Raw genomic sequence first — 14,469 nt, 5'->3', positions numbered from 1 at the left:
AGTCTAATTGTGAGATTCCAGAAACAGGAAAATGTCGAAAAATCTCTGCGTTTTGGAAGAAGATCTCTTCGGCTCGTCGGTGGGAATGTATCGAGATACATTGAACTTTAACATATACAATGTCCAGGTACAGTACCTTTTGTGTTTCTAATTGTGGAATCCCTCTTTTTTTCAGCAGACGCAAAGCAATGAGGCGTGTCAGCCGATTCCTTCCTACCCAGGTCTTTCGGAGAGGTTCGTGGATGCTGAAAAGATGGGAAAGATGAAGCCGATGTTTGGAGAAGGAGAATGTGCAATTTGTTTTGAAAAAATCGAGGAGCACGATGAAGAAAGGACATGTCCAAATGAAATATGCGCTCTCAGATATCACGGGAAGTGTATCTTAAAATCTATCGAAACAAAGGCTTTATGCCCATACTGCAAAACAGGCTTGGTCGGAATCGGAAAATCGAGTTCTTGATTTTTCCGATTTTCCGAATTTTTTTTCGGAAAATTTTTTCCGAAAATTTTTTCCGACGGAAAATTTTCCGAATTTTTTTTCGGAAATTTTTTTCCGTCGGAAAATTTTCCGAAAAATATTCGGAAAATTTTTTTCTCGAAATAATCATGCTGCGTTCAAAGTGAAGAGGAAATCTCTACTTTGTATAGTTGAAACGGGTGCAACAGTAACCCAAGCGCGGCGAGACCCGCAATCGGTGTCGATTTACGGGGTCGATTTAAGGGGAATTTTTTTAAATTAATTTTTTTTGAATGAAAACATACTTTAATCAGGGTTTTCATTACTTTTTCAACATTTTTTTCGGTTTATACTGTTCTTAATAGACTTCTTTTATTTTTCAGTGATTTTTTACCTTCTCTCACTGAAAACACTTGGTTTTTTTCAGACTTTAGGTCATCAAAAGTTTTTCTTAAAATTGTTGGTTTTGCAGTGAGTAACTTTGTCTGAATTTAACGAAATTTTCAGACTAAACATGGGAAAATATTCAGCGGTATTGACAAATCTGGCGGATGGAAGGAAAAAGTGTAATATTTGCAACCGATTCTTCAACGAGCAGAAAGACTCCGGCACAAATTTATTGTTTTCCATTTCATTTTTGTGCTTTTTGTTGTTTTTGTTGTTTTTGTCAAATAAACTGGTAATTTTTGACTAATTGAAATTCGAGAAAATTCGAGAACTCGATTTTCCGGAAAAAAAAGTCGAGAAAAAATTCGAGAACTCGATTTTCCGAAAAAAAAAGTCGAGAAAAAATTCGAGAACTCGATTTTCCGAATTTGTTTTTTCGAACAAGCCTGCTGCAAAACTCATTATTTTAATGTTGATGACTTCCCAGTTTTGTCTTAAATCTAGCTTTAAGTGTTTCTATTGTGTTACTACAAAAGTGATTCAATAAAGTCGTTGTTTTCGAAATTTTTACTCAAATAAACGCTCAAAATAAAACGATTATCAATCGCTAAACTGTCTTTCATATCTGGTACGCCTTGTTGATGTTCTGGCTCTCGACTAACAATTAGTAACGTTTCACTTCTTCCACACTCACACCGTCTATTCTCAGTACTGGTAAAAGATACCAACTTTCTATTTGAACCAATTAATGATCAATTTAGAGCTTTCACTTACAACCATTCTGTACTGATTAGCCATACGTTTTGTCTGTCCTCTTTCTCGCGTAGACTCTTCGTTCCTGAAAAGATAAGGAACACCAGAAACTACGGATACATCAATCACATCATGCCAGCAATGTACATATCTAGCAGTTTCAGATAAGAGTAAAAAAGTGGGCGAATACAGTAAAGGTTTGAAAAATGTGAAAAGAATCTCGTTTGACTGATTTTCAGCCTATTCTGAAATATGATAAGTGGACGGGATTAATCGCACCTGTATCTGAATTTATTTCTAATTTCGTCACATTCAATAAATAACGAGTTTATTGAACCACATTTGTAAAACACAACATAAAAGTGGAAATTCAAGACAAAACAGGGAAATCTTCAGCATTAAAATAAGGAGTCTTACAGTACGGACACAGAGACCTAGTTTCAATAGACTTCAAAATACAATTTTCATGATAGTTGAGGCTGCATATTTCATTAGGACAGGTCCTTTTCTCTTCATGATCATCGATCTTTTCATAACAAATTGCACAGTCTCCTTCTCCGAACATCGCCTTCGTTCTTTCCTTATTTTCAGCATCCAAGAATCTCTGAGAAAGATCCGGATAGCAAGGAATCGGTTGACAGTCTTCTGCCCTTTGTGTTTGCTGAAAATAGGAATATTTCTGAATCAGAAACAGAAAGTTTACTGTACCTGAACCTTGTAGATATTATAGTTCAATGTGTCTCGATACATGGTCACCGAAGAATCGAACAGATCTTCTTCCAGAACGCAGAGACTTCTGGTTTCTGCAGAATCCGTGTTGGTGAGGAGCCTAAAAAAAGATATTTTGATTTATGAAAGTTTCGAGGGAATTTCTCACCGCGAGATTCTCACTCTTTTCTCTTCAATTGAATCGTCCCTATTTATAATTTCCAGCATGTTTTGCAATCTCTCTAGGTAGCCATTGGAATCCTCGGAGATTTGGGAAGACGGGCCTGGTTGGTTGGAGAGCTCTTGAATCCTTTTTTGAAGGTGTGGAATGAGGTCTTCCTTTCTAAAGAATGTTATTTCCTAAACTGTCTTTGAAACAATGAACTTACTTTTTCAATAACTGTCTCAGCTTCTTAATATCTTCCTTATACGTTGCCACATGAGCTGGAAGGTTTGATCCATCTTGAGGATTCTTTTCGAGAAGCTTCACTTTCTCCTTCATCAGTTGGCGTACTTTGCTTTCAGCTTCAGCTGTCCTGGAATCGAAGTTATACTTTTCAAGCGACTCGGACTGATCACTCACAGGCATAACTCGGCTAATTTCTGTTTGAATCAAAAAGTAAAATCCGTCAAGATGTACAAATTGTATTTATTTAATTTATTTAGTTCATTTGAGTAATTTTTAGATCTCTGAAATTCTAAATTTCTTTGTGTAATTCCCACTGAAATTTAAATTTCAAACATAATTATTCTCCGACATTTGACAGACAAGCTACTTGCTACCGGTAACTAGTGTCCCTAAAGAACATTCCAAAAACAGATACTCACCGATTCTGCGCCAATTGAACTTGATGACGCTCTACATTCCATCGTTCTGTCCATTCCCTTACTACTCTCTCTACAGCCCTATCCTTCTCCTTATTCATTGTCGTCAAAGCCTTGTTTGCTTCTTTCAACTGCTGTTCCAAGTTTCGGGACCTGAAATTAACTGGTCTAGGGGTCCAGCTGTTTCTCTGATACTCACTTTGCAGTTTGATCTCTCAACTCTTCATCAGCTTTCCTCAACTTCTCATTAGCTACATCTCGTTGCTCTCCAGCCTCAATCAAATCCTTCTCCATGAATTCCAAACTAACTTTCCAGTCTTTGATCGCTTGTTCTAGGCTGGCAGTTCTAGAAAAATACGAATTATTTTTAAACTTTAATCTTGCAAACCCACTTCTCTTTCTCCTTTTCCAATTCCTTCCTCGCCTTTTTCAATTCATTACTGTCTTCTTCCTTCCTTTCTTCTATCGAACTTTTCAGTGTCTCATTTTCTTCAGATAGCTGTTTTACTTGGTCCATTAGCCCTTTTATTTGATGCTCTATCTTTTCCATGAAATTATTGCCGACGACTCTGTATTCACTATTGTCTAGAATAGGAAATTTCTTCTTCATCATAGTCTCCCCATCAAAACCGCCGCGAATTTTCTTCAGAATTTCACCTTCTGGAAAGGTGCTTTGAGAGGAACATGGTTCCGAAATGGACGTCGATGGAGATCGTGAAGATTCTTTAGATATTGCTGATGTCTTCGATTTCTCTTGAAGAGACGTACTTGAACCTGGAGCTTCATTTTTTGAGGATTCAGGAATGCCTTTCGATTGCTTGGAAAATGTTTTTTTGGAGTTAGCTTCAACTTCTTTATCCGGTCCTTTTGCCTTTTCTGTCTTATCCAATGATCCTTCGCGGTGTTTCGATTGCTTCGGAATCTTTCCAGAACTACTCTTAGCATTTTCAAGTACAGATTGAGAAGGATCCGAAAGTTGAGCAGGTGCATCCTTAGATTCTGCTCTAGACTCTGCTGAAGCGTCAGGAGCCTCATCACCTCTTGCATTCTTTTTCTCCTTTCTCTGTTTCTTATTCCTATCCATAGTCTTCTCGTCCAATAATCCGTGGTTTTTCTCAAGGCCTTCTGGAACAAGTGTTTGAGAAGAACATGCTTCCGACGTGGACGTCGATGAGGATCGTGAAGATTGTTTAGATATTGTGGTCGTCTTTGACTTTCTTTGCCGAGGCGTAGTTGAACCTGGACCTTCACTTGTTGAGTTTTCAGGAACGTCTTTTGACATCTTGGAAAATTGTTTTTTTGAATTGTCCTTGACCCCCTTGTTCGGTTCTTGTGCATTGTTCCTCTTCTCCAATGACCCTTTTTGAGATTCAAATGCCTTCAAAGCTCTTCCACCACTACTCTTAAGATTCTCAAATAAAGAATCGGAAGTTTTCGCAGATTCTTCTGCAGACATTGTCGAATGGAAAAGCCTCGGTGCGTTGAGGAACATTTCTTTCAACATTTCGATGTTCTCGTCCGCTGTTCGTTGACTTTGCATCCGTCCTGGTTCCGACCAGTGTGTTATCAGATTTTCCTGGAATTTTTCAGAATTAATATGTCATGCATAGCAGAGCTATGCGGTCGACGCCAGCGGCTGACGATTCAAGAGTTTTAGGAAAGAGAAAAAGAGTCTTCTCAAACCTTACCAAATGATTATGTAGTTTCGCTTCCTGTGGCAATCTTGCGGACATTGCATTCATGATAACTCCTCGTTGCATTGCTCTGTCTCCCTGTTCTCTTGATCTTTGTCGATCAGGATAAAACTGACACGCCCATACAATCATCATAAGCACTTTTGCTTCGTCGACTAACATCTCGTCTGACAAAAGCATCCGCGGCATCGGCGGCAAACCGTTGGCTTCACATTGATCACTGAAATAAGACATTGGAACCAGAGAACCCTTGGAAAAGCCTTCGAAAAAGTTGAGATCGGCTCGAGGTTGGTTTTCGAATATTTTGTGGCTCTTTAGCTTGGTGATGACCTCATCATGCCAGTCTCTGGCAACGTAGGACGTCTGAAATGAGTTAGTGTATATTAAAGGGGGACTCCGACCAAAAACTTTGATTGCATCAAAGTGTTTTAAAAATTATCTATTTTCTTACAAGTGAACCTTAATTGAAGGTAATAGGAAGCAGAAACCACCTACATAGATCGAAAGAGCATCGTCGAAAACCTATAAATTTGTTTTCAAAGTCTGCTTACGAGACCTTTGAAGTGCTGAAATTTCAGTTTCAGAGCCAAAAATCCCATTTTCAGTGTGAAATCGGCAATTTTCAAACTTGATTTTCTCCACTCCTAGGAGGTTTTAGGACTTGAAACTTTTTTGTATTATACATATAATTATGTGGAATTTTATATTTCAAACATTTTCTTTAAAAAATGTGTTTTCGGAAAAGTTTTGGGAAGTTTCAAAATTTGCCTAGATTTTCGGTGGGCTCAAGTTTCCGAGTTTGAAAAACTTTTTTTGAAAATGTAGAAAATGTTTGAAATATGAAATTCCGCATAATTTCAAGTATACTAAAAAAAAGTTTCAAGTCCTAAAACCTCCTAGGAGTAGAGAAAATCAAGTTTGAAAATTGCCGACGCGCAGTTACGCATAAAAGATTTGCCTTGTGGGGCGGGGATCGGCCCTTTTCGCCCCGCAGCCAAACCCTATTGTAATCCAATTGAAACCTTATTCAGGATATTTTTTTTGAATTTGTTCGCAATAATATTGGGAAGATAGATAACTTTAAAAACATTTCAATGCAATGAATTTTTTCGGTTGGGGTCACCCTTTCAGATTGTTTCAGAAAGGCACGTACCTCCCATTCACAGAATAAAGGCTTCAAAGTGTTCTCGAATGTTTGTTGGAAGTCTTCATAAGCGTCGATGCCGTTTGTCATAACCGCCGCTAACCAATCAACACCACATATCAAATTTTTGAAAATGTATAGAGCTGATTCACCCATGTTCATCAAATCTTCTCCTTTTCTACCGATAGTTGTAATTGGGGTATAGATGTTTTCTTTAGCATGAATTTGGCTCAATTTCTCCACGAAATCAGGAATCAACTGAAATGGTTCATGTCTGTAGATTTAAGATTCTTTTGTTAAAACAATGAATATACCGCAAAGGTAGAGTTGACTTACTGTAATGCTACTCTTTTCAATCCCATTTATTAGGAACAAAGCTTCCATCCCATCCTTTGAGCGTGATCTACGAACATGTTTGTTTAAGCCTTGTAGATCGGCTTTAAGAAATTCGAGCATTCCTATAAGTCAAATTGATCGGTTTTTTTAAAAATCATTTTTGGATTTCAGAAATTTTCACCATGCTTATTTGGATCATCCCCTTTCAATATCAAAGAGATGCTAGCGATCTCCACCGCTTCTTCGAATTGGAAAAATCGTCCAGAATCCTCTGCGCTCTTGTAATCCTCCTGTAAACGACGAATAACGAATGTCTTAATGCCAGTCATCTGCTGAAAAGAATAAAAACTATCAATCGTTTTTATGTGCCTTTGAGCCTACCACAAAACTGTCGAGGTTTTCCAGATAGTCTTCATCTTTTGCCCATTCGAAACCCATCATACTCTCCATATCGATCAACTTTTGCCATTCATCGATATCTATGAAAAAGAATTTTTGTGGATTTTCTTTTCTTGGGCCATTCTTCAGCAATGAGTAGTTGCTACCATATCTGTGTCCTTTGACGATAACTGTTGAAAGGCGCTAGAAAATTGTTTATGGAACACAACAAACTTTTTTCTCACTTACAATATCTTCTGTACTCTTGAATTCCTTAAATTCAATTGGTTCATCGGATAAATCCTTCCACTGACTATCCTGAGCTCCATGGACTTCATCAATTTCTGTCACTGGGTTCTGTTTGCCTCCTTTTTTGTTCTTCTTCTGCTGGACAGCCAGTTTTCGGAGTCTTGCTTTCTCGGCCATTTTTTCGTACTCTGAAAATTACTTCACACCATAATTACCGTTTTAATCACTGTAAACACTATAATAAAACCCCACATAAAACTACAAAAGTCATGAGAAAATTCTTACTCGATTGAACGTGAGTTTCTTCCTGTGCTCCGTAGGGCTTGAATATTCTTCTGGTCCCTTCTTTTCCCCGAACAACCACCTCGTTTATCTGGAAAATGTAATTTGTTAATGCAGAACGGAACAGTTTCGAGAGCCTTAAAACTCGAAAATTTAAATAAAGTCGTAGACTTTAAAGGAGTCTGGTAAGTCCGTAGAAAAACCAAAATATATATTTGAAGCGGCACAATAGCCACATAGAGTACGGACCATAAACACAACGGTCTTCTCAATATCCTTTTCAATCGCAAATTCCATATTGGAAACCAATAGATTTGCAAGAAGTTCGTTGTCTTTGTCAATAGGTCCAATAAACTGGATTATCCATCCGAGCATAAATGAAAGTGTTATTCCCTGTATCGGAGCACAATGCAATTCTGTTAAAGGTCCGTTCTTCGGAAGATGGAAAAGATTGATGATTCTTTTGTAGAAATCCAATGGATTATAACCGTTGGTGACCCCAAGATTTAACACATCGTTGATATCGACTTGTTGATGAAAATAACATTCTTCTTCCTTTAATTCTTTAATTTCCATCAAAACTGTTTCCAATGGAATCAGGTTCATCTAAAAAACGTTAAACTTTATCTATTATTGAGTACTCAGCACTTACAGAAGAGCTTGTATACTTATTCATAAACTCCATAACTTTTTTTCTGCATTTCTCCATACAATTGAGGTGCTTATTACAAGTGTTTGTTGTCCAATTTAGTCCAAGAACGCATTCGTTGAAGATAATGTAAATTGCTTGTGTTGGATAAACGAATCGTCCTCCTAGGCAATCAAAAAACTGTAGTTGTTCAATGTATCCCTGGCGGCAGTCAGTGATTTTAGAATATACAACGTCGGGTGTTATCTGAAACTTTATTCATAGAACTTTGAATATCCTGTTACACACTTACCGTAACCAATCCCTTATCGATATCAAAATCTTCAAAAAGTTTGTTGACTTCAGTGAGAGTCACAACTCTGGGGAGGGTTTCATTCGGGGAACTAGCCAACACTTCATCTTCATACTTTCCGAGTATTTCTGAACTATTTTAGTGTTTGATTATTCTAGAATCAGAAGCGCAACAGGCATCAGCAAGTCTATAACCACTTCTGAAGTTTTCGAAAATTTTCAGAAATACTCACCAAGTCCTTCGGAATTCGATGATTTTCTCAATAGAACTGCAATCATTTCAATGACTTCTTCTAAGAAAAAACGTGGCTCTTTGTTAGTCATACTTATCAGAATCGGCAGTTGGCGCAGGTAGAATTTCTTGTAAGGGTTGACGTTTTTCTAGATGATTGGTTTTGAAATAAGTAAGAATAAAGAAAGATTCCACTTACTACAAATCTATCCAAACATGTTAAATCTCCGATGCTACCTCCTTTATATCTTTTCATATCGATTGAATCCAGATAAAACATTGTACTGTCTAGTTCATCGCCTCCATTCCTTTCGAGTAAATCTGATGACGTTGTCAATGATGATTCTTTCAATTCAAGAAATTGAAATTGAATATCATTGTGTTTTTTGTTGCTCTTTCGATTCATCTGAAACAATTACATTAGGTTTGAAACACGAGGAGAAACAATGAAATTCAAAAGAAAAAAGAACCAAACTGACGGAAGAAATCTGTGAGAGATAGAGCGAGTTTGCATTCTGATGGTCAAGAAAGATACGCAGAGAAAGAGGCATAGAGTGATTGAAAAGAAAAAGATACATAAAAATGCTGATAGGGGTCGGAGAGACATCGGTGTTGCAGTGGAAAAATAGGTTTCAACAAGACGAGGACAAATTTTTCATTTGGCTAAAAACACTTAAGTTGAGGTCTAACAAAAAACTGAAAAAACGGATATTTATTGAACCAGTGAGAACACAAAAAGAATAATGTTAGATATCATTAAGACAAAACTGGGAAGTCATCAGCATTAAAATAAGGAGTCTTACAGTACGGACACAGAGACCTAGTTTCAATAGACTTCAAAATACAATTTGCATGATATTTGAGGCCGCATATTTCATTAGGACAGGTCCTTTTTTCTTCAAGATCCTCAATTTTTTCAAAACAAATTGCACAGTCTCCTTCTCCGAACATCGCCTTCGTTCTTTCCTTATTTTCAGCATCCAAGAATCTCTGAGAAAGATCCGGATAGCAAGGAATCGGTTGACAACCATCAATGCTTTGCGTCTGCTGAAAAAAAAGAGTTCCAGAATTAGAAATATGAAAGGTGCTGTACCTGGACTTTGAATATATTATAGTTCAATGTATCTCGATACATCGTTACTGAAGCATCAAAAAGATCTTCCTCGAGGACGGAGATTTGTCTTGTTTCAGCCGAATCCGTGTTCGTGAGAAGACTAAAAAATGATATTTCATCTTCTAGAAATTTCAGGAAAACTTCTCACCGTGAGATTCTCACTCTTTTCTCTTCAACTGAATCGTCTCTATTTATAACTTCTAACATGTTCTGAATCCTCTCTAAATAGCTATTCGGATCCTCAGAAGTTTGCGGAAACGGGCCTGGTTGATTGGAGAGATCTTGAATCCTTTTTTGAAGGTGTGGAATGAGATCTTCCTTTCTGGACAATGTTATATTTTCAACTTTCTTGAAGATAATAAACTTACTCTTTCAACAACTGTCTCAGCTTCCTAATATCTTTATTGTACGTTGCTACATGAGCTGGAAAGTTCGATTCATCTTGAGGATTCTTTTCGAGAAGCTTCACTTTCTCTTTCATGAGATGGCGGACTTTGCTTTCGGCTTCTTCTGTTCTGGAATCAAAAGGATGAAGTATTAAAATAGGTATTACATTGGATTGAATCGCAATCTACCAAAAACTCACCGATTCTGTGCCAATTGGACTTGATAACGTTCCACATTCCATCGTTCTGTCCATTCCCTCACTACTCTTTCTACTGCTATATCTTTCTCCTTATTCATCGTCGCCAAAGCCTTGTTTGCTTCTCTCAACTGAAGTTCTAACTCTCTGGATCTGAAATTAACAAGTCTTAGGATCTGTCTGTTTCCTGTAATACTTACTTTGCAGTTTGCTCTCTCAACTCTTCATCTGCTTTCCTTAACTTCTCGTTAGCTGCATCTCGTTTCTCTCCAGCCTCAATCAAATTCTTCTCCATGAATTCCAAACTAACTTTCCAGTCTTTGATCGCTTGTTCTAGGCTGGCAGTTCTAGAAAAAAGGATTCGTTTCAAACTTCTATCTTGCAAACTAACTTCTCTTTCTCCTTCTCCAATTCCTTCTCTGCCTTCCTCAATTTATTACTGTCTTCTTCCTTCCTTTCTTCAATCGTACCTTTCAGTGTCTCATTTTCTTCAGATAACAGTTTCATTTGTTCCTTGAGCTCTTTGATTTGATTCTGCATCTTTACCATTTTCTTCGCTTGATCCTCAAATGTCTTCTTCTCCACAGCCTCCTCATCTTCTGGTACAAGTATTCGAGAGGAACATTGTTCCGAAGTCGACGTCGACGAAGATCGTGAAGATGCTTTAGAGATTGCGGACGTACTCGAAACTGGACCTTCATTAGTTGAGGGTTTAGGAACGTCTTCTGACTTATTGGAGATTTGTTGAGAAGAATTGGAAGATTCAACAGTTGTATCCTTAGACTGTGCCCCAGAATTTTCCAAAGCGTTAGGAGCATCAACAGCTTTTGCATTCTTCTTCTCTTTCTTCTGTTTCATCTTCTGCATTACAAGGGCACGGTCTAGTTCTCTCCTGGCTTCCTCGTCTATTGTTTGTTGGCTTTGCATCCGTCCTGGTTTAGTTGGTTCATGTGAAATTGTTTCTCTGGCAGATTCAAGAGGTTCCGACCAGTGTGTTATCAGATTTGCCTGAAAATTCAAGATTTAGTTTTAAACAAGGAGATCGAAATCGTCACGACCAAGAGTTCTGGGAAAAAGTGTATTTTCAAATCTTACCAAATGATTATGAAGTTTCGCTTCCTGAGGCAATCTTGAGAACATTGCATTCATGATAACTCCTCGTTGCATTGCTGTATCTCCTTGTTTCTTTGATCTTTCTTGACGAGGAAAGTACTGACACGCCCACACAACCTTTAAAAGTGTTCTTGCTTCGTCCCAGAGCATCGCGTCTGGCAAATTTCCCGGCATCGGTGGCAAACCAAAAGCTTCACATTGATCATTGAAATAGGACGTCGGAACCGGAGAAGAAAAATCTGTGAATACAAAGAAAATGTTAGCTCGATCTTGATTTTCGAATATCTTGTGGGTTTTTAGTATGAGGAAGCACTCGACATGCCAACTTTTGGCTACGTAGCATGCCTGAAACAAATTAATGGATGGTCAGATTATCGCACAATCACACATACCTCCCATTCGCAGAATAAAGGCTTCAAAATCGCCTCGAATAGTTGTCGGAAATCTCGATAAGTGTCGATACCGTTCTCTCTGATCGCTTTCATCCAATTAACACCGCATATCACTTCTTCGAAAATGTAGAGTGCTGATTCAGCCATGTTCAGCAAATCTTCTCCGTTTCTACCGATCGTCATAATTGGCAAACAAATTTTTTCGTTCGAATAAGTGTCGCTCAATTTCTCTACGTAGTCAGGAATCACCTGCAATAGTTCATGCTTGTATGACGCAAAGATATATATGACTTACTGTAATGTTACTCTTGTCAATCCTATGTATATTGTACATTGCTTCGATCTCATGCATAGAGCGTGATCTACGAACATGCTTGTTCAAGCTTTTTTTCTCGGCCTCAAGTGCGTCGAGAATTCCTAAAAGACAAATCGATTGTTTTTTTTAATTTTAGTACTTTTAGAACTTCTCATCATACATGTTCGGATCAGCTCCTTCCAATTCCAAACAAATTCTCGCAACCTCCACTGCTTCTTCTAGCTGGAAAATCTTCCCGAATCTGATCTTTCCTCTTGTAAACGACGAAGAACAAATTTCTTAATTCCAGTCATCTTCTGAAAATAATCAAAAATATTAATTGGTCTTATGTCCCTTCAAATCTACCACAAAACTTTCGAGATCTTCCAGATACTTTTCATCTTTTGTCCATTCGAAACCCATCATACTCTCCATATCGATCAACTTTTGCCATTCATCGATATCTATGAAAAAGAATTTTTGTGGATTTTCTTCTCTTGGGCCATTTTTCAGCAATGAGTAGTTGCTACCATATCTGTGTCCTTTGATGGTAACTATTGAACGGCACTAGAAAAATGTTTATTGAAGATAAGAACTTTTCTTTTAACTCACAATTTCTTCTGTACTCGTGGATCCTGAATACTCGATTGGTTCATCAGATAAATCTTTCCACTGACTATCCAGGGCTCTAAAGTTTTCTTTACTTCTTCTTCTGCTGAACTGCTAACTTTCGGAGTCTTGCCTTCTCTGCCATTTTTTCGTACTCTAAAAATGATTTTATTCTAAAAAGAATCATTAGGAAACGCTCACTTGACTGATTATCTTCCTGTGCTCCGTAAGGCTTGAACAGCTTTCTGGTTCCTTCTTTTCCACGAACAACCACTTCATCTTTCTGCAAAGTACAATGTTAAGATTCTTAGAAAACTTCATTCAAACTTCTCAAAGTTACAACTAACCATGAACGCAACAGTCTTCTCAATATCCTTTTCGATTGCAAATTCCAAATTGGAAACCAATACATTTGCAAGAAGTTCGTTGTCTTTGTCAATGGGTCCAATGAACTGGATTATCCATCCTACCAGAAGTGAAAGCCTCATTCCTTGTATTGGAGCACTATGCAGTTCTGCTAACGGTCCGTTCGTTGGAAGATGAAAATTATCGATGCCTGTTTTGTAGAGATTGGTAGAAAACATTTCATGGTTCCTGAACCCTTTTAAGAGGTTGTTCCACTTCTTGCTGGATATTATTTGTTGACCAAAAAAACATTCTTCTGCCTTCAATTTTACAATTTCCCTGTCTACTATTTCCAACGGAATCAGGTTCATCTAAAAAAATTTTCGTTGTTCCTACTTTTGAAAAACCAAAACTCACCGATGAACCTGTATACTTATTCATGAGCTCGATGACTTTTTTCCTGCGGTTCTCATTACAGTTAACGTGAAGTTTGCAAGTATTCGTTGTCCAATTTAGTCCAAGAACGCATTCGTTGAAGATTTTATAAACTGCTAGCGCTGGATAAACGAATGGTTTTTCTCGACGATCCATGAAATACAGTTGTTCAATGTACCCCAGGCGGCAGTCACTGTGTAGAGAATATTCAGTGTCAGGTGTTACCTGAAACTTTACTCATAGAACTGCAAAACAATATTCTGTTAGGCTTACCATAACCATACTTTTATCCAGAAAACAATCATCAAACATTTTTTCGACTTCAGTGAGGGATATGGTTTCAGGGACGATTTCATCCGGAGAATAAGCTGATATTACTTCTTTGGAATTCGATGATCTTCTCAAAAGAAGTAAAACTATTTCGTCGACTTCTTTCAAGAAAAAACGTGGCTCCTTGTTAGTCATACTTCTCAGAACCGGAAGGTGGCGCAGGTAGAATTTCTTGTCAGGATTGACGTTTTCCTTAAGAATTGTTTTTTAAATTGTTTAAAAAATGAACATTTCACTTACTACAAATCTATCCAAACATGTTAAATCTTCCATATTATCTGCATTAAATTTTTGGATATCGGTGGAATCCAGATAAAACAATGTAGCGTTTAGTTCTTCGCGTTTCTCCGGTCCCAATATATTTGAAGACGTCGTCAATGGTGGTGTGCCTTCTTTCGGTTTATAGAATCGAAATTCGGTACCATTGTGTGATTTGTTACTTTTACTATTCATCTGGAACAACTAAATTAATCTTAAAAGTCGATGAGACAATGAAACGGGAAAAGTCGATGAAACAATGAAACGGGTAAGAAAATAGACAAAATTATATTCAAAAGAAAAAAGAACACAACCAACAGAAGAACGATGAGAGAGTAATCCGGGCCTTTGCCGGGCCTTCGCGGGCTCTGCCATAGTTTCTTTCAGAATCTATATTTTCGAACCAACTAAATCAGATATGATAGAGCTCCACGAGTACTACAAAACGGTATTATTTGGAATACTGTATCTTATCTATGAACAAAGTTACAGACCATAAAGTGGCTTTTCTCGCAAGGCCCGGCAGGCCCGGGGCGGGCCTGCTTTTTTTGCTCCTTTTGCTCTGTACCTCTGTTCATAGACAAGATACAGTATTCCAGAATCCACCACA

At 37.7% G+C, this 14,469-nt stretch overlaps 2 protein-coding genes across 2 annotated transcripts; both read right to left on the bottom strand.

The window, feature by feature from the left end:
* Window positions 1-1,967: 1,967 nt before the first annotated feature.
* CBG13856 lies at window positions 1,968-8,791 on the bottom strand (the record flags this gene model as incomplete). The annotated part of the gene is given in 19 exon segments (XM_045244848.1): window positions 1,968-2,258; window positions 2,306-2,426; window positions 2,475-2,648; window positions 2,695-2,870; window positions 3,145-3,310; window positions 3,330-3,418; window positions 3,504-4,706; window positions 4,759-5,187; window positions 5,978-6,226; window positions 6,305-6,426; window positions 6,486-6,636; window positions 6,686-6,886; window positions 6,932-7,119; window positions 7,217-7,304; window positions 7,463-7,819; window positions 7,860-8,108; window positions 8,155-8,282; window positions 8,387-8,534; window positions 8,585-8,791. 19 exon segments carry the CDS (start codon window positions 8,789-8,791, stop codon window positions 1,968-1,970), a joined length of 4,737 nt encoding a protein of 1,578 aa, XP_045095277.1.
* A 350-nt stretch (window positions 8,792-9,141) lies between these two features.
* Window positions 9,142-14,054, bottom strand: CBG13855 (the record flags this gene model as incomplete). Its single annotated transcript, XM_045244847.1, has 18 exons — window positions 9,142-9,432; window positions 9,479-9,599; window positions 9,648-9,821; window positions 9,868-10,014; window positions 10,086-10,235; window positions 10,283-10,429; window positions 10,474-11,090; window positions 11,178-11,540; window positions 11,588-11,836; window positions 11,883-12,004; window positions 12,127-12,199; window positions 12,249-12,449; window positions 12,495-12,570; window positions 12,611-12,774; window positions 12,839-13,207; window positions 13,254-13,496; window positions 13,545-13,793; window positions 13,842-14,054. 18 exons carry the CDS (start codon window positions 14,052-14,054, stop codon window positions 9,142-9,144), a joined length of 3,969 nt encoding a protein of 1,322 aa, XP_045095276.1.
* Between the last annotated feature and the right edge of the window lie 415 nt (window positions 14,055-14,469).

This window comes from Caenorhabditis briggsae, assembly GCF_000004555.2.
Source record: "Caenorhabditis briggsae complete genome, chrIV, whole genome shotgun sequence".
NCBI lineage: Eukaryota > Metazoa > Nematoda > Chromadorea > Rhabditida > Rhabditidae > Caenorhabditis > Caenorhabditis briggsae.
Note: the sequence above shows the minus strand (reverse complement) of the source record. Positions and strands in the feature narration are given on the sequence as shown.